A 21,092-nucleotide genomic window follows, 5' to 3' on the forward strand; every position below is an offset into this window, starting at 1 on the left:
TGTGTGACAAGAGAGGACTGGTATATGTGGATGTTTGGAGTGCGTTTGAGGAAAGAGAGGAATTGTATGTGAGAGACCGTTTACATCTGAATGAGAAAGGACGTAGGCATCTGGAGAGATTGCTATTCTGAACAAGTCAGCGTGTCCCAGGGAGGATGACAGCAGGGGTGTCCTCTTGTGGGAATGGATACTTGGGAGAAGGGAGATGATGTCAGGTAACACTGAGTCCAGTGGAGTCTAGAAAGGATAATGCTGGGTATAGAAACAGTGGCATTTATATGCTTTATACTAATGCCAGGAGTATCCGGAATAAGGGAGAGGAATTGGTGGCGCAGATAGCATCAGCCTGGCCAAAAATTATTGGGATCACTGAGACGTGGTTGACAGACGGGGATATAATAACAGGAATAGAAGTCGCTGGGTATAGCATTTTTCGTCAGGATAGGAGGGGAAAGTGTGGTGGTGGTGGGGTACTGCTTATGATAAGTGATGATCTACGTCCTCTAAGAGTGGAGGCTTTGGAAGGAAGTGAGACAAATGATTTTGAGAGTATATGGTGTGAGGTAGAGGTAGGCAAGACAGGATATTTAGTGGGGTGTTGCTACAGACCCAGGAGCACAGAGGATAGGGACCAGGAGATGTTTAGACAGCTAAGTTTGGCAAGTGCAAGAAGAATGATTGTTATGGGAGATTTTAACTACAGTAGTATAAACTGGAGAGAGGAAGTTGCATGTAGCAATAGGGGAATGGAATTTCTAGAATTCTTGAGGGACAAATGTCTTAGGCAACATGTAACAGAGGGAACAAGAGGTTCAAGAGTTTTGGATTTGGTTATAGCATCAGAAGTGTTGATAATAACTGAGATGACATTTCTCCCACCAATTGGAGAGAGTGACCATATGGTTTTGACTTGGAAAATGAATAGACATGCAGGAGTATCAAAGAGACGGGAACTATGTGGAATTATAATGCAGGTGATTATAACAGTCTTAGACGTCAACTTCGGGATGTTTCATGGAGGGAGGAATTAGAGGGCCAATATCATTAGTGCGTGGGAAATAGTGAAAGAATATTTGTTAGCAGCAATGGTAAGTTGTATACCACGAGTGAAGAAGAGGACACAATTAAACAGGTAAAGTGGATGACAAACAATATTAAACAGGAATTGCATGTGAAAAAGAGGCTATGGAAGAGATATAAGGAGACAGGTGAAGAGAGGATGCATGAAGAATATAAGACACAGGCTAGAAGAGTGACTAGTGTGGTAAGGAAAGCGAAACTGGAATATGAGAGAAGATTGGCCCTAAGATCCAAAGAAAATCCTAGGGAATTTTTTAGCTATGTGGCCAGTAGAAGAAATGACTGTGGAAGAATGATATTGTGGGATAAAAATGGGAATAGAATGACTAATGCAGAGGACTTAGTGGAATTGTTCAATGAACATTTTATTGGAGTATTTCATCCTAGAGGAGTCAGTTTTAATGTTAGAGGGACAGGGCTGGTTCGAGGTTTAGAGGTACAGGAGGAGAGTGTGTTTCAGATACTGAGTACTCTGGATGTCAGTAAAGCTTTGGGACTGGATGGTATTTCACCACGAGTTTTGAGAGAATGTGCTAGGAAACTGACAGTGCCCTCGACCTGGTTTTTCAATGAAAGTCTGGCTTTGGCAAAGGTGCCCAGGGAATGGAAGGAAGGTAAGACAGTGCCATTGCATCAGGGTGGTAACAGACTGGAAGTGTCTAATTACAGGCCAGTCTGTGTGTCATCAGTAGTTGTTAAGATCTTGGAGAAAGTAGTGAGGGACTGTATACAGCATTGGGAAGATGAGGGTAATGTTATCTGTGAGAGTCAACATGGATTTGTGAAAGGGCGTTCTTGTTTTAGCAATATGCTAAAAGTATATTGCTAAAACAAGAATGCCCTTCTTGTCTAAAGTTACAAGAACATTAGATGGGTATCAATCAATATTTCATATAGACAAGATGAACTACTTTGGTTTGGGGGGAAAAACAACAACAAAAAAAAAAGATTATATATCTGGAATGGAGAACCAAAAATCAGATTATCTCAACATGCATTAAAGAAAGACCACTTCATAAGATAGAAGAAAGCGGCTACTTTACAAATCCCAGTTTAAATAGGAGAGACTGTTCCTGGAAGCAACACAAGTTTTACAGAGCCCTGTTAACAGTAACAGAATGGACAGTGTGATTTCAAATAGATTTTGGCCCACTGCCCTGTCTAACCTTCAGCATCAACAACAGTAATCACCACAAAGAGTGCAACTGTTGCCCTACAGTGCATTGTTATTCAGGTCATTTTAGTTTGTGTCTTCACTGAGAGTGCAGCATTAAATTGTCTCTGATAATGTTAGCTTAAGTTGGTGAAATGTGCTGTAAATAATTAATTTTAGATAATAAGTTATTTATTTGCATTTCAGTGTCAATATTGACAATGAACACTTTAACTGACACTGAAATATGTCAATTAAAATTTTAAATTCTATAAAACATGAAAATATCAAAATATGTGCAGTTAATCCATTTTAGTGATAGGTAATTCCTCTTCAACAGTCAATTCTTTTCATCTAATCATAACTTTTTTCAAGAAACAATTACAACTTGTTTATGAATATGAACTGTAAAGAAGTTATGTACATACAGCAATACTTTTACACTCCATTCTAGATAGTATAATTTCTCATCTTCATACTGGTATGTCAGCTAAAAAAAAATTTTTTTAAAAATCAGCTAATGCCTTTTATTTCCATATATATAGGGAGTAGGCGAGGCCGTTTTTAGCCCTGTGCTTAGCAAACAGACATATAATAATATGCCATGTACAAAAAATGTATCCTCTCAACAAGTACAATGAATGTTGATACTAATTGGTGTTGGCTGTTTTAGAACAGATACATAAGCTGACACCTTCATGAAAATGAAGATGGAAACTAAAACTTTTGACATTGAATTTACTAGAAGTAAAATTTTCACATTAGTATTCTTCAGTATATTGACAATGAAACAATTAAAATGCAAATAACAGAAGTGCTTTAAAAATCACTACCATAGCATAAATAAAACAGCAAATGGTCAAAAAATTCCTAATTATAAAAACAACAACAACAAAGCATACAATTATATTAAGACAATAATTAGAAATTTACAGAAGATTGATAGAATATTTCTGATGAATCAGATCTGTTTAATAAATCTGGCTGATGCAGACATGCCTCACAGCTCTCCTTGTATAACCATTCACCAAGGAATCTACTGTTGTGTCCAATTTTACGATTTTTATTCTATCTAGTAATTTCCTCTTATCTATACACGAGATATCACCGAAAAATTTACTAATACTTAAGTTATTTCTCCCCTTAGTACCCTTAATATTTGTATTTATACTGTGCCTTTTGGGATATTTAGTTTGAGATATTATATACAAAAACAAGGAGAAAGAACTAAAATATGTCTGAAAGTGAAACAATGTTGCAGTCGTGACACTTTATCTCGTTTCTTAATACATTAATTTCCCGCGTGATTAGGTTCGTATTTTTTCAAGTGGTGCATTGGACAGCAATTTCAGACAACTCTTTTATCATTGAACAAAGGTTTATTAAATTCCTTAACATGGTACAATTCAATTTTTGTGATTACTCAATTTAATGCTAAACTAAATACTTACAAACTAACATTAGCTTATTACAAGTAATTAGGCTATGATCCTATAATGGGTATTACGATCATGCCGCCATAACAATTCAACACATAAATTCACTTGACATGGACAAATAAGATTAATTCACACTATTTAACTATTCAAACTTAAGTAGATTAACTAAACCTTTTTCTGCACTAACACACAACTATGACATTTTAACTTTCCTATACATTATAATAGACATGCAAAATTCTCAGGACACTTAATTATTCACATAACATTAACACTAGCCAGCTTACTTTTAATATATTCTGTCAGATACTAAAGTCCTAGTATAAATTTTCCTTGGTCACTTCAACAGTTCCGTATTAGAATAATGATACTTATTACAGACAAATTTTAGTTAACATTAGATATATTTTACAGTACCTTTCTTTCTTCAGTTTTTCATATGGTCCTTTACCTTTTTCTGATTGAACTAGCTTGGTATAACCTCTCCGATAATCTGCTACTCCTACGTTCCTTTTGGAGTTGAACTATGCTTAAACGGTCTTAAACTTTCATAATTCAGGACACACTTTGAATCATCTATATGACGGCTGTGCGACTCGCGACGTGGATATCGATATCTTTATAGTTTTTCCTTTCTCGTGGTTGTCACTGAAGTTGAAACATAAAGAATATGTTTCCTTTTCTTTGACTCTATGGTATTCTTCGCTTCTTACATAGGAAATCCGGAATCGAAATCCCGCTCACTTTTGTTTCCATTGTGACGATGGAGATATAACCCCAATCTCCACTCAGGAAAACCACGTGAAACTTATGCCATGGAGCTCGTAGAGAACTCCTCGGGAACAGAACCAAAACAAAAACCAAAAAACCTTGTGAGGGGAGGGGTTTCCAACCCTTTTATACTTGCTCTCCTAATGGCACTCTCTTTAACTTCTTTTCTCCGCCCCCTACTTGTTTTTACTTCACCGACCAATTAGGGTGGCGTTTTTTTCTGCCAAACGTCCTTTGGTCAGCGAGCCAAACGATGTCTCAATCCGGGAATCGGCCCTGAGCGATAGTCTGTTGTTTTTCTTGCACTAGTCTCTAACTTAATCCCTTTTCCAAATTTTTTTCTATGAATTCACTTAATATTTAATTCTCTAGCCTCTCACATACCATCTCTTATGACTAATCCTTTTCTGTCTTATTTAGTTAAATTTTCTCTTTTAAATCATAATACAATATTAATATATTCTTTCTTTTGTTAGTTAGTTTAACAACACCTTTATTTTTTTATATTTTATTGGATGCAAGAATATTTCTTTTTCTTTTAAATAATTCATCTATTATCTTTTATGCAGGGTTTTTAATTTATTTATTCTTCATGTTACACTATGATAGCTGAGAATTCTACATTCTTAAGATATCAGGTGTAACACTACTTTTGTGTAAAAGATGGATTTCTTTTTCTTCTGAAGTATTCTATGTTTGGTCAAGATGGCATGTTCAGATGGGTCAGATTGTTCAGGTTCATGATAGTGGACATAAGTCAACCACCTATCATATTCCTCATGGTAGATGGTTGCAGATCTATTAGACTGTGCAAAATAAGACAAGCCAGAGGAACAAGGAATCTAGTAGATGAGTGGAGAAAGCTTGTTTTTAAGAGAGGAGAGGAAGGACAAATTGATACTACAATGCTGAGAGACTTAGAACTTTAGCAATAACTTCAGATATTCCCTTAATATATGGAAGAGCAATCTGTACGTTATCAACATAGCTGTTAAATGCCTTGTCAATAAAATCCTCATTTAAACCATTTTTTTAAAGAGGGAGTTGATATAATTTAATTCTTGGTCTAGAAGATCTTCAATGGAAGATACACTATGAGCAAAATGTAACAAAATCTTACTGATTCTGACTTTTTTGAGTGAGACGATGATGAGAATTAGCATAGATGTAATGATCAGTGTATGTTTCTTTTCCAAAAACTGAAAATTGTAAACTACCATCAGGCTAATGGAGAATCAATAAATCTAGAAAGGCTGGCTTATTGTTTTGCTCCTCTTCTAGGGTGAACTGGATTCAAGGATGAATCATATTTACTTCTGGAACAAAAAGTCTCAAATCAGACAGAGAACCATTCGATGTTACAAATATATCATCAATATCTCTGTACCATATTGTAGGCTTAGGAAAAAACATCACCAAGGCAATTATCTTCAAAATACTCCATGTAATTAGTAGGCACAGGAGAAAGAGGACTTCCCATGCCTACCTTCAATCTCCTGATATAAGCTGTCCTGGACAATAGAATAACCTGAGTGGAGGATGAAGTCAAAACAGTTTGATAGTGTCTGGAGGAAAATCTTGTTTAAGTAAATTAATAGTATCTGTCAAACCAATGTTAATAAATTAAAAAAAGAAAGAAAGAAAGAAATACTACAAATACATACATACATAGCTCATGGCAAAAACATGATGTTAAAAAAGAGAATCATGATGTCATTATATATTAACAGAATTGAAGAATTTAAAATATTTTAAGTTAAAACTTTGAAGGAAAACACAGATCTAATCCAAGAAGTTGGAAAATTAAAATAAGAGTTAAAAGTAAAAGTCTTAATATGTTATAATAAGGAAAAGAAACATATATATCATTATAAATTCAGATCTAAGTTCGTAATCCAGGTCACAGCTTCAGGAGCCGCTTGTAAAAAGTCATTCCAGTCATTCTGATAAGCATGGAAGATGCATTCTGTTACAATATATTGCATAGTCTGTCGTGGAGCACCACAGTCACATTCTGGAGATGTTTGTCTGTTCCATTTATAGAGAGTATCTCCACATAGGCCATGATTTGTCCGAATTCTATTTAGTACCGTCCATGTTTTGCGAGGTAGATCTGATCCTGTGATGATTTGATCACCTTTAAAGATGTTATGCAAATGTTCTTTTGTATTTTCCTTCCATGTTTCTTCCCACTTTGATAAAGGATTAAAATTATTTAGCACTAGTTCTTCTGCTGCTCGTAGTGATGGATGGCGAGATTTCAATCTATTGATGTTAAGAGTTGGGAGATCCTGATGAATAGGTAGGTTCGGATTACCAGCAATTTTTTTGGAATTCACGGACTAAAGAATTCAATCTACGTAGTTCCGTAGGAATAATGCCTGCTAAAAAAGTAACCAATATGTTGGGGTAGATCTAATAGAGCCCATAATTAAACTTAAGGTATTGTTCAATTGAGAATTGATAATCCTTGTGTGAGGGCTATTTAGCCACATGGGAGCACAATATTCAGCACTTGAGAATACCAAAGCAAGGGCTGTTGTCTGAAGAGTAGAGGCTCTAGAACCCCAGGTAGTACCACAAAGTCTCTGTAGGATATTATTATGTGTCCTTAGTTTATATGCCAAGTTTGAAAGACGTTGCCAGAAAGTGAGAGAACGGTCAAGTGTGACTCCCAAGTACTTAGGGAATGTATTATATGGAAGTATAGTGTTGTTCAATTCAATTTTTAGTTTCACATTTGCCAAGTTATTATTAAGATGAAAACAAGATATTACCATTTTGCTCCTATTTAAACAGAGTCTGCATCTTTTAAAATATTCATCCAGAATAGTTAAGTTCAGCTTTTAGAATTTCTTCTGTATACGACTTATACATTTATGCTGTGTAGTTATTGCTATATCATCGGCATAACAAAATTTCCTTGACGAAGTGATGGGAAGATCAGATATATACAGATTGAATAATAACGGAGATAAAACAGATCCCTGTGGCAGTCCATTATTTAACTTCATTTTGCTCTAGTTTTATTACCTATAGTCACTATAAATCTTCTATCTCTTAGCATATTGTTAATAATCTGGACTATTGTTTTACATGGGATAATTTTATATAATTTATATAGAAGGCCTTGTCTCCAAACAGTGTCGAAGGCTGTTGACAAATCAATAAATGCTGCTGATGTTTTTAAACCTTTTTTGAAAACCAGCTTCTATGTGAGTTACCAAAGAAAGAACCTGGTCACACACCCACGATTTGGTCTGAAGCCAGCTTGTTCTATTGGGACATTTTTAAAAATTGTGGAGCTTATTCTATTATAAATAAGTCTTTCAAAGAATTTATAACAACAACTGAGGAGAGTAAGAGGTTGGTAACTTTCCGGTTTATGATTAGGCTTACCAGACTTTAAAATTGAAAGTACTTTTGCTTTTTTAAAAATAGTGGGAAGTTTACCAGTTGTAAGAATGTCAGTATAGAACTTTGTTAACCATAATCTTGCATTTCTTCCCAGATTAATCAAAAATTCTGGATGAATGTTATCAAAACCAGGAGCCTTACCAGGCTTTAATTCCTTTAAGGCTGCTTCAATAATTTTTTCTGGCTAATGTGATCCAGGTGGCTTATAAGTATTCATAATTGTAATATCTTGAACTTTTATCACCACTGTATGTATGTTTTCTACAATATTTTGAGATAGAAGAAAAACTTCTTTAAGATGATTTTGCACACGTTGCTATTCCATATACTTCATGATAAGTTGCACCAATAGCAGTGTAACTTGGAATGCGACCTCTTTTAAGGAGCTGTTCAGGATCAGCAGCACGTGTTTCCTGGACAGCAATCACATCAACATTGTTGGTTAACAATAATTTTGATAAATAATCGCATTTGGCTTTGCTAATAGATTCAATATTTAATTGACAAATATGTAGTGTAGGGCCAATGTTTCTAAATTCTGGTTTCTGGGAGTCACTATATTCAATAAATTCAGTAGACATCATGAAATTGGCCAGGATATCCTTAGGATGGACTGGCTGCCTATCGCTGTTGCTCATTTAGCACCACCCAGGGGACACGTATAGCTTTAGGATCACTATGGACGCGAGCAACTTTGTCCCCCAGAAAGAAATACTATATCTAGGCTAATCAAGGTTTCTGAAAGGTCTAAATGAAGACCATGAATTTTAGTTTTAAAATTCAAACAGTTCGTAATATGTAAAGCAGATTTCAAGGTAGAAAATCTGCTTCGATCTGGGTAGGGCTTCTAACACAGCCAGTGCAACAAGTTTTAATGGGACAGCAAACTTGCAGATCTTAGGAAGACAGTTAACCCGGGAGGATGCACAATAAAATATCTCAGTTTTTCCTTAAATTCCTTATCCCATGGAAATGCTATCTATCAATTTATTAACAAGACATGTAGGGTTGGACAAGAGCAGCTGATGAGTAGAAAAATCACAAAGCATTAAGGAAATATTTTTAAAATATTCTTTCCTATCTTTTATGACTACCACATTGTCCTTTCCTCCACTCAACCTTTCACATGGCTAGTAGACACCTGGAAAGTTAAGTGGAGGAAAGGTCGAAAAAAGAATGGAGCTGGCCTGCAGTTTGTGTTATTACGTTGGACAGTCGGGTAGATGGCTGTCTCCAACCATGATGAACATAAATTTCAATATAAGGTGCCATGAACCTCAGTACTTTAAGAAAAATCAAGCTATTTAGTGCACAAAAGTTGATTCCTTATTGAACAGCTATACAAAATGAGGGAGTGAACCCTTTTTACATCAGCCAAATTTAAACAGATCTGATAGCCACTATTTATTCCCTTTATGGGAAATATTATTGTATCAATCTTTGCAATTTCATAATTATTGTCCTATTATAATTGTATATACATATTTTATTTTATTTTTGTAATAACAATGTTCACCGTTTGCTGCCTTACTTATGCTATGGTGGTACTTTTTAAAATACTTTTAAAAATTTGTTATTTGCACACAGTGTTCCACTGTCAATATACTGAAGATGCCTTAAATAGTACGGTAAATATTTTACATCTAATAAAATCAATTTTACATAAATTTGAGGTCCTTATTTTCACCAATAAGTAGCATTATTCACCCCATCAATGGAAATTAATAGAATTCAATAACAACACTAATGTCATTCACTTACTTTCATTTTATCATTTATCCACATCTCCTGGATATTGTTTCTCTCTCCACTTTCCATCCCAGCATGATATGAGATGGCAGTTACACCACCTTTATTCAGTTCCTTCGCTACACTATCACAATCTAATCTAAAACATTAATATAATTATTTGTTATTTATATAACATTTCACAGAAAATACTGATTGTAAAATGAATGTAAACAATATCTCATATGTTAAACTATTAACATATGTCTGTAGCTATATCTAAATTGCAGCCAGGATATTGGCTATAATTTAGATATAGCTATGGATTTTTTTAATAATTAGTGCTATTACTGATGCTGTTATAATACTGCTTGAATTTCAGAGAGATATTTATATCCTCAGCAATAAAAATTATGTTAGTGATAAAGCTGTCTAAAGTGCACTTAATCTCTTTCTTTGTCAGTGCACAACTTACTTTTATGCAAGAGAGAATTTTTTATGGGATATATATACATACACACTTTTTTTCTTTAATTAACTATGTGAAACAGTTTAGAAATTGAATGCAACATGCAACAATGTCTGTGATATTTTCTTGCTTTAATTTAATCTCAGACTACAGTCAGAAGTCTTAAAACTACATAAACAACTATATTTCCAAAACTAGTATTTGCATATGAAGTATCTTCACAACTACGGTTGAATATAGAGGCTATTGATTTCACATTAATTGTCATAGTATCTCATAATGAAGCACACACATCCTTTTAGGTATGTATAATACTATGAGAAGGGCCACTACCTAAACCTGTTTTGGCCTTTGAGGTACTGTTAAAGTGCAAGGGGGTACTTCTCCAAAAACTCAGCGATCTTGCACTCTAAATATGAGTGATCATAAAGGATCACTACTAAACTCATCCCCTGATCTGATCACTCTAGGACAGGAAACTTAGTGGAGCCATCACTCAGTGAGAGGCAAAAACCTGCTACTAAGCAGAACTACTCTACTCCCCCAGGAAACAAAGAAGTCCAAAGACAATCATTATTATATGTCATCAGTAGGAGACCCAGATCCACAAGAGATACCAAGGTTGAAGTAATGCACAAGATCATATATTTTCCATATACAAGTAGCGAAAAGGTGTAACACCTTATTATTAAAATAATATGGATTAGAGCTAGTTGTTAAAAGTTTTTCCCTTGGGTATAAATTAAATTAAAGATGCCAAGAAAATTATATTCTTGTCTGATCCTTTATCCAAGTGTAAGCAAACAAAGTTTGTCCATGAAGTATCTTCATAACCATGCTACTTGTATATAGAGGCTATTGACTACACATTAATTGCCTTAGTATCATATACTAAGTATCTTAGTACCTTAATATGCCTTAGTAAAGTCAAGGATGTTAAAATAATACAGTATCTGAATATAACCCTAGCATGAATTAAAAGTACAAATAGAATGGAAGTGAAATGGATACGCAACCTTATTATGCAAGAGATCCTTTAAGAAGACAATGATGTGGAAGAATTATTATCAGAATATGAATTTGAGGAGTTAAGTATATAAAAAGCATGACAGAAAATGCATGTGGATTGCAGAGAAAGTAAAGTCGGTGTATGAAAAGAAACTGGCTGTGCAGACCTGAAAGAATTTTATTGTTATGTTGCAAGTAAAAGAAAGAAATTAAAGTGGGAGAATTACTGAATGCAGATGGTATGCTTGTATCTCAAGCAGATGCAAATGTTCAAATAATCAGCACTCACTAAGATCTATCAATCAGGTGTATCCAACATTGAGCACAGTGCTACTAATATACTGGAAGATGAGAGTGAGATGTATGAAAAGGAGGATCTAGAATTGTTGCATAACCTGGAAAATAATTTGGCAAAGGAACAGATGGACATAAGTAGGTATGTTAAAGGTTTGTTCAGCTGAAATGGTTAGGTCCTTGACCTGGTTGTAAAATTCGAGTCTTAGCACAGAAAAGATACCATAGGAATGTAAAGAACATAGGATAGTCTTCCATTATAGTAAAGAAGTGAATAAACTAGTGTGGAAAGAATATTGTGAGAATAAGAATGAGAGGAATTATGAAAAATATAAAGTGCATGCCAGAAAAATAACGAGTATTGTGCAGAAAGCTAAAATGGAGTATGAAAAGAAATTGGCCATGCAAGTTAAAGGCAATCCAAAAGAATTATCACTACCCTGCAAGCAAAAGAAAGAAAGAATGAATGTGAAAGAATAACTTTATTGAATGCAGATGGTACTCGTTTGTCGGAAGCTAATGAGATTGTTCAGTTAATGAATGATCACTTTGCCAAGATATATCAACCAGTGTATGTACGTTGGTACACAGTGCTTCTGCTACATTGGATTAAGACTTAGACATTCATGAAAATGCGATTGAAGAGATCGTAGTAGGCTTGATGCCATCATGCCTACTACAGACAGACAGGAAGAACTGTGGACATCCACCTCAGTGAACACAAAAAATATATTTGACACTTTCGCTATGGCAAGTCAGGTCTGGCAGACCATGCGTTGGATACCCCTGCACACAGGATCAATTGGAAAGAAACAAAAGTAATGCACAGAAGCTTCTACAAGTCGGAGAGGTTGTTCCTGGAATCAACAGAGGCCTTAAAACATACTCCAACCTTAACAAGTATGGCTGTATAAATCTACCAAAGATTTGGGAGACAGTCATCCTAAAACCAAATTAATATTTATTACTTTTATTTTTTATTTTATTTTTTTTTTTCAAACTTTCTAAGACTATCATTTGGACTACTATTTCAAAACTTTGAACTTTTTTTTTTTTTTTTTAACCTAGATGGCACCATAGACTTTAGTCTTGTGTTGCATGCAGTAATTACTTATAGTAGCCCCACTGTCATACTGGACTGTGGTTGTCCTGCATTTGTAACAAACTTTGTGTTGTGTGCTCTGAAGATGCTGGATATATTACCAGCGAAATATTAGCTTTTAAGTTAATAAATAGTTATTTTCTTATCCATCTGTGTTCATATCATACCGTGAAATCTATTACAACATGTCTGACGAACACATAAGCCTATCTACGCATACATATTGGATTTTTCTAAGGCATTTGATAGGATACCACACAAAAGGCTGTTGCATAAACTGGAGAATATGGGATTAGAATATAAACTCTTGACTTGGATAGGGATGGTTGACAGACAGATACCAAAAAAGTGGGATACATTGGTATAGCATTGTACCTCAGGGTTAAGTCCTTGAGCCATTATTGTTCAATCTATACATTAATAACATCATGCAGGGTCTAACATGAGATGTGCAATTGTTTGATGAAGATAGGCAGGGCAATCAGGGATGCTACTGATCAGCATTTACAAAATAATTTCAATAGGCTGGAAATTTGGGCAAACAAAAATGGATGTTAGTTTAATGTTAGTAAGTGTAAAGTTAGGCACTTTGGCATGCGATTACAGTTTATATTATATTATATTAGCAGAGTTATGCTACAAGAAACTGAAGAGGCAAGGGATCTTGTCATATTGGTGGATAGGGCTTTGGAGTTCAAAGGTCACATAGCAAAAGCTGCAAATAATAATTGAATGCAACTCAGAAGATAATTGCGATGTTGAAAAGAACCTTGATATGTAAAGATATGGAAGTCATTTTGCCTCTTTATAAGGCTTTGATAAGACCACACCTGGATTACTATGTGCAGATTAGGTCTCCCTGGATTCCAAGGAGATAAAGAAGCTGTGGACAGGGTGCAAAGAAGAGTTAACAAAGATTTTATATTCATATTATGGGATTTAGATTATGAGGATAGAATGCGAGTATGCAGATTGCAGACTCTGGTTAACAGGAGAAAGAGATGTGATAAAGGTCTATAAACTTTTGAATGGGTATTATAGGATAGTGTCTGATGAAAATATTCGTTATATGGAAGATGGGGAGAGAACATGGATGCATCCATGGAAGTTAATTTTGTTCATAGTCAACAAAGGGGTAAGAGCTTGGTTTTTCCTCACAGAGAGAAGTGACCGAGTCCAATAGTTTGCTTTCAGCGGTAATTGAATGCATCTAATATGAATTAATTTAAGATAAGGTATGACAACTGATTTGGGTGATTTATAGCCTCCCTCAATGAGTCCTTGACTCCTTGGAGGTGTTGGATAATAAGTAAGTCACTTCACGACTGGGCTACTTGTATATAGAGGTTAATGGCTTCACATCAATTGCCTTAGTATCCCATAATGCAATGCACATATTGTATTATGGACATATATAATGTTATGCATTATGAGAAGGGCCACTACCCAGACTGGTTCGATATTTATTGAGGTCTCATCAGTGGGAACCAGACCCAGATGTTATACCAAGGTTGAAGTAATGCAGAAACACCAGACACAAGTTCACTAGAATCAAAAAAAAAGATGCTGCACTACAGTAGCTTTAAATTTGATCATTGGCCAAATGTTTAGCTAATTTGTATGTGGGGGAATCAATGCCGCAATTGATTCCCCCACATACAAATTAAGCAATTAAGAGAGTCACTTCTTGGCCTGTAGAAGTTACCAACAGATTAAAGCCGTTTAACTCTATACCCCCCGTATTTACGGACTCCCAAAATTACACAAAGAAAATGTGCCATTACGTCCCATAGTGGATGGCAATGATTCCCCCACATACAAATTAGCTAAACATTTGGCCAAAGAGCTCACACACTATACTGGCAACACACCATCACACATAAAAAACTCAGCCCATTTCAAAGCCAGCATAGAAAACCTTACACTCCAACATACTGACATAATGGTCAGCTTTGATGTGTCCTTTTTATTTACAAATGTCCCACTCAAGGAAACTTTAGAGCTAATCCAAGCTAAATTTTCTCCCGATATCTCAGCCTTATTTCAGTTCACAATGAACTCAGGCTATTTCGTTTGGCAGGGAAAATTCTACAAACAGAGGGGACAGCCATGGGTTCACCACTCTCCCCACCCTTGGCCAATTTCTTTATGGAGACCTTTGAAGAAAAAGCCTTAGCTTCTGCCCCACAAAAACCAACCATATGGCTTCACCATGTTGATGATGTGTTCGCTATTTAGCCACATGGCTCTGAAACACTTCTCTCCTTCTTAACACACTTAAACAACCAACACCCCAGAATCAAATTCACTCTGGAAAAAGAGGAAAACAACAGCCTCCCTTTCCTAGACACACTAGTGACCCGCCAGCCTAATGGATCCTTGGTTTTCTCAGTTTACAGAAAACCCACCCATACAGGCAGATACATTCACCAACAACCCCCCCCCCCCTCACAACAATATGGAGTAGTGAAAACACTATACAACAGGGCTAAACTAATCTGTTCAAACGATTTGGCCCTAAACACTGAACTAAATAACATCCTCAACACTTTCTCAGCCAATGGCTACCCCCCCCCCCCAAAAAAATCCAAAAAATATTAGAACCTACAAACCATAGATTCCCCCCCCCCCACAACAAGGATTACTCTAAATCCATCACCATTCCCTACATCCGAGGCACCTCGGAAAAGATTACCAAAATCTTAAAAAAGCATGACCTGACCTCCTGTTACAAACCTTACAGAAAATTGGCATCCCTTATCCGCTCCATTAAAGACCAACCACTTCCCCTAGACCTACCTAGTGTTTACCAGGTCCCTTGCAGTTGTAAACTGTCTTACTTTGGCCAAACAGGCAGGACAGCGAATATCAGAATTTCGGAACACAAGGACTACATCCGTTTTCACAAATACAGTCATTCTGGGCTTGCGGACCATGCTCTGGATACACGCTACAGAATACAGTGGAAGAAAGCTACAGTGATACACCACAGCAAATACAAATTTGAAAGACTCTTTATGGAATCAGCCTCAGCCCTAAGAAATTCTCCAAACCTCAACAAATTTGGTTGTATGCGACTGCCCCAAATTTGGGAGGCCTACATCTGCAGACCTTCAGCCCAACGGCCAAGAACACCTACTTAGCCTGCTAGAAGGCACATCAGGACTGTTAGGAGAACAATAGCTTCATCTCTTCATTCCCAGTTTCTGTGTTGTAGTGCCTACGTGCACGTAACTTTTTTGTAAGTTCCTTTAGAAAATGGCAACGTGATGTTGCCGAAATATCGGAAAATATTTATTAAAGTTTAATTTAATTTATATCCTTAACTACGTTGTTCTATTCCTTAAGTGTTTTAATAATGCATAACCAACGTATAAGCCTGTCTACGAGAATCTAATCTAGAGTATTTTAGTAATAAGATGCAAGACCCTTTAATTACTTGTATATGGAAATATGACTTCTGCATTACTTCAACTTTGGTATGACTTCTGGGTTTGGCTCCCACTGACGTAGTTCGCTGTTGATGTGGGAAGTTTGCTGAAGTGGTCTTGTGGCTGCTTCAGTGGTGAGGTGAGCCTGCCATTGGGCAGAGCCTCTGTGATAGGGTGAGCCTGTCACTGAGTGGAGCCACCACTGAGTTAAATGATCCTTTGAGTGACTCACTGTTACTTAAGTAACAGTGAGTCAACAAACCTAGGTGATCTGAGGTATTGTCCAAGTTTTTGGAGACCCCCTTTCATCTTTACAAAGGTGAAAACTGCTCTGAGTAGTGGCAGCTCCAACAATGCATAACATTATACATGTCCATAAGGATATGTGCATTGTATTATGGGATACTAAGGCAATTGATGTGAAGTCATTAGCCTCTATATACAAGTAGCCCAGTTGTGAAGTAACTTTGAATGCAAACTTTGTTTGATTACACTTAGAAAAATTTCTTGGCATCTTTAATTCATGTCCACAACATGTTTATCTTTATCATCATATTAACAATTGTGAATTCTCTGTCAACACATTCACAACTAAATCATTAAACCCCCCCCCCTCCCCTTGCGCACACATCTTCAAATAATTATTTTCTCACACCCTTGCCTGCAATACCCTTAAATGACATTCAGGGATGATAACTTGTTCTCTCATCATAGTCTACTATTCTGCACAATAACTTCTACATTTATATCATAAGCTCCTCTTGCTAACTTACATATCTTAACTGTATTCCCTATACTATCTTCAATCTCTGAAAATTTGCACTCCCTCAGTCTGTTTATACTTCACATTCCTGATACAATCTGTGCTACAAGCTTCTGGATCTTTTCATCTCTTCACAGTATTCCAGGTGTTGTTTAATCTACATGAGAGCAATCTTCTGAGTAACTTTTCTACTTACTGCAATATATGTCCCTTAAACTTCAGTATTCATTCACTTAGGCCCTTCATCCACTGGTGTATAGTTTCCCCAATATAACATGATGCATTCTATTTAATGCATAAGGTGCCAAATTTTGCACTTGGCAACATTAAACTATTTATTACACTGTTTAAGTATACCTACTTAAACAGTCTATTCAAATTATACTGAAGTGACAATATTCTATCAGTATAGTATCAGTATTCTCTGATATTACCTTATCCATTTTTTGTCATATACAATGAATATCTGTTTTCAAACTTGGGCTATATTGTCAGCATAAACCAACAGCAACCCATGTAAAGAATCTTCTGGCATGCCATTACACTACTTAACTAATATCAGCAAACTATTTCCATTTCAGCTTCCAATATACTATCCATTCCCTTTCTCTTCACTTTCAATATCAATTTGAAATTGAAAACTTGAAACTATTGCTTAGTATTCTATCAAATGCTTTTGAAAAATTCAGAAAAATTACTATGTAAACATCTTGTATTGAATGCAGCTGTCATCTTGTAGTTCTGCAGCTATTCTAATGGAACTTCACTGCAAGAGTCAAAAGTAACTAAATTAATGAACCTATAATGTTTCCCAACAAACCTAAGCTACCTTCCATAGCAATTTCTATCTTTACCAATTCAACCTTGTATTTCAATCTTAACCAATTTCTCTCCAACACATTACCCAGTCTCACTCTCTCTCTCACACACACGCACACCCACATTGATGAAATATTTCTGCTATATCATTGATATCATTGCTGCTGTCACTCTACCACTGTATTTATTAGTAATATATATACTGTTTAATTGAATTAAAAATTATTACAGTATACAGAACAATATAAATTATAATTGTATTTACTTCAGATTTCAGGGAAATTTTTACTTTTTCAAATTTTAAGTGGTTTCATCATAATTCTTTTATTTTCTCATTGTTGTGAACTATTTATAATGGTCTAAGAGCTAAGAGAGTTCAGCAATTTATTTTCATTTACAATGAGTCTTTATTATTGTTAATAGGAGAATGGTAATAATGTAAACTTAGTTATGTAGTACTGTAAGAGTAGCTTATACACTCCTTGATGGTACATATCAGGAAATCATTGATGGTGTTTCTTTATTATGATACATATTCCAGCAATAACACTTACATTTTAATAAATAACACTTAAATTATTTCATTAGAGCAAAAATTATTACAAGAACAGCAATAAATACACACCTAGACAAACAATAAACAATACCACTCATGTTACTAAATTTTGACTTTATCAACTCGATAATATCTTGGACAACACTCTTTCCTTTTTTATGTCTTACTTCATATTTCAGATTTGGCCTATTAAAGCTCTGTAAGAACCTGTTAAATAAAGGAACATCTCTCTTAGAATAAATAGATATCAAATTATTTCAAAACACATGTATAAGACATTAAAATAGATTTTAGTCTTAGATAAACAAATTTCTTTAATAATGACATTTTTTCTGACTGTTGTGAATTCTCAATGATAACAGCCTACTGCTGAAAGAGAGAAAAATTAGTCATTTTTATCTACAAATACAATGATACTTTACTATAATACATAATAACAAAGCATCATTGATTTTTAATTATTTATTCCAAAAGCAACCACAGCCAAAACTAAAATAATCAATAAAAATCAAAAAATAATTTTATTTACATAAAATGTAAAACATAATAAAAATTACTTAAATATAAAGAGCCAATAAGCTTCATTTCGGCGATATAAACATTATTTAAATTAAGGGGATATTAAATCCCACATTGTTTTAAAACCGAATAAGAAACTCAGAGATTGGAATCAGAGAGTTTCATGCCGAATATAGTAAACTATAAAAGTATTGGCAATTACTAGCGTGAGCTAATGCAAGTAGTCCTAGTACGTAGTACAATCTTGGGCAACTCGCAGCAAAGGAGGTAAAGTTCTGATTGCTATTCTTGGTATTTTCCATAATGTAAAAACACATTTCCTAGGAAATGTGTTTTAAAATGTGTTTTATAATATCCCCTTAATTTAAATAATGTTTATATCACCGAAATGAAGCCAATTGGCTCTTTATATTTAAGTAACTTAATGGGTGCACCTTTTTGACAACTCGTATAGCAGAGTATATAAATTCTTTTCACTATACCCTTTGGTATTAATTTGGTCTAGCTACTCACTGATGAAGCCTCAATAAAGGCTGAAACCGGTCTGGGTAGTGACCTCCCACCATAATGTAATAACAGCATACATTTCCTACGAAATGTATGCTGTTATTACATTATGGAAAATACCAAGAATAGCGATCAGAACTTTACCTCCTTTGCTGCGAGTTGCTCGAGATTGTACTACGTACTAGGACTACTTGCATTAGCTCACGCTAGTAATCGCCGATACTTTTATAGTTTACTATATTCAGCATGAAACTCTCTGATTCCAATCTTTGAGTTTCTTATTCGGTTTTAAAACAATGTGGGATTTAATATCCCCTTAATTTAAATAATGTTTATATCACTGAAATGAAGCCTTTTGGCGCTTTATATTTAAGTAACTTAATGGGTGCACCTTTTTGACAACTCGTATAGCAGAGTATATAAGTCCTTTTCGCTATACCCTTTGGTATTAATTTGGTCTAGCTACTCACTGATGAAGCCTCAATAAAGGCTGAAACCGGTCTGGGTAGTGACCTCCCACCATAATGTAATAACAGCATACATTTCCTACGAAATGTATGCTGTTATTACATTATGGAAAATACCAAGAATAGCGATCAGAACTTTACCTCCTTTGCTGCGAGTTGCCCGAGATTGTACTACGTACTAGGACTACTTGCATTAGCTCACGCTAGTAATCGCCGATACTTTTATAGTTTACTATATTCAGCATGAAACTCTCTGATTCCAATCTTTGAGTTTCTTATTCAGTTTTAAAACAATGTGGGATTTAATATCCACTTAATTTAAATAATGTTTATATCACTGAAATGAAGCCTTTTGGCTCTTTATATTTAAGTAACTTAATGGGTGCACCTTTTTGACAACTCGTATAGCAGAGTATATAAGTCCTTTTCGCTATACCCTTTGGTATTAATTTGGTCTAGCTACTCACTGATGAAGCCTCAATAAAGGCTGAAACCAGTCTGGATAATGACCTCCCACCATAATGTAATAACAGCATACATTTCCTAGGAAATGTGTTTTTACATTATGGAAAATACCAAGAATAGCGATCAGAACTTTACCTCCTTTGCTGCGAGTTGCCCGAGATTGTTCTAGGACTACTTGCATTAGCTCATGCTAATAATCGCCGATACTTTTATAGTAAACTATAAAAGTATTTTACATTATGGAAAATACCAAATATACTATAAAATTCATGCCCAAATATACTATATATTTGTCATGAAACTCTCCGATTCCAATCTTTGAGTTTCTTATTCGGTTTTAAAACAACGTGAGATTTAATATCCCCTTAATTTAAATAATAATAAAAATTGTTCAATAATTCATACAAAACAACAGGAAATGGCAACAAAATGTTCACTTAAGAGGAACATTAAACTCCTAGCAGCACAGATATGATAATATGGAGCCAACCAGTCAGACACAGTTTGGTGTGGATGTGGTGCCTTTATTCATTTAATAAGTCTATCAATTCTCACTAGCTCCATGATGGCAGATTTCATTATTTTGATATGCAAGGGTCACATGGATACTTAGCAAGTGCAAATTGTGGTTTGGTTAAATAATGAAAATGACAAAAAATAGCTATTCCAATTATAGTTACTCAAGCATGTTTATTTTAAAAGCACAAATTGGGTACAAACATTACATCCAGCAAGATGCGCTGGATATAATGTTTGCTTAAGTCCCATCTAGAATGCAGAGAATCTTTATAAGGGCTTTTCAGTTGAAGGTGAGTTCATAAGTCTCGTACAGAAGGAGCAAAGAATACATGCAAATCAGGGACATAGCAGGCTATGCAAATAAAATTAATCAAGTATTAAATAGGTTATAAACACAAGTTATTTGTTTGCAGAAGACTAGTGGGTCCCACTAGTCTTCTGAATTATAAGCACTTGATACAAAAAATTTGTACCAAGTGCAAGTGATGAGTCACTTGAACAAACCCAGTGAGAAATTGATAGTCAATGATCACAACAAACTGAACACAATTTTCCTCTAAATTATTCTATTACTTGTCAACAGTA

At 35.1% G+C, this 21,092-nt stretch overlaps 1 protein-coding gene across 2 annotated transcripts in view; it reads right to left on the minus strand.

Moving 5' to 3' along the window:
- Positions 1–21,092, minus strand: part of LOC150100573 (recQ-like DNA helicase Blm) — a 317,833-nt gene that overhangs the window by 69,114 nt on the left and 227,627 nt on the right. For both annotated transcript variants that reach the window (XM_090401345.1, XM_090401343.1), the window contains 2 exons: positions 18,100–18,237; positions 9,622–9,748 (listed from right to left, as the gene is read on the minus strand). In XM_090401345.1, the coding sequence (XP_090257471.1) occupies positions 9,622–9,748; positions 18,100–18,237 (265 nt within the window). The remainder of the gene's footprint in view (positions 1–9,621; positions 9,749–18,099; positions 18,238–21,092) is intronic.

Source organism: Typopeltis vanoorti, chromosome 12 (assembly GCF_054136105.1).
Source record: "Typopeltis vanoorti isolate ZY-2024b chromosome 12, IOZ_Tvanoo_1.0, whole genome shotgun sequence".
Classification (NCBI taxonomy): Eukaryota; Metazoa; Arthropoda; class Arachnida; order Uropygi; family Thelyphonidae; genus Typopeltis; species Typopeltis vanoorti.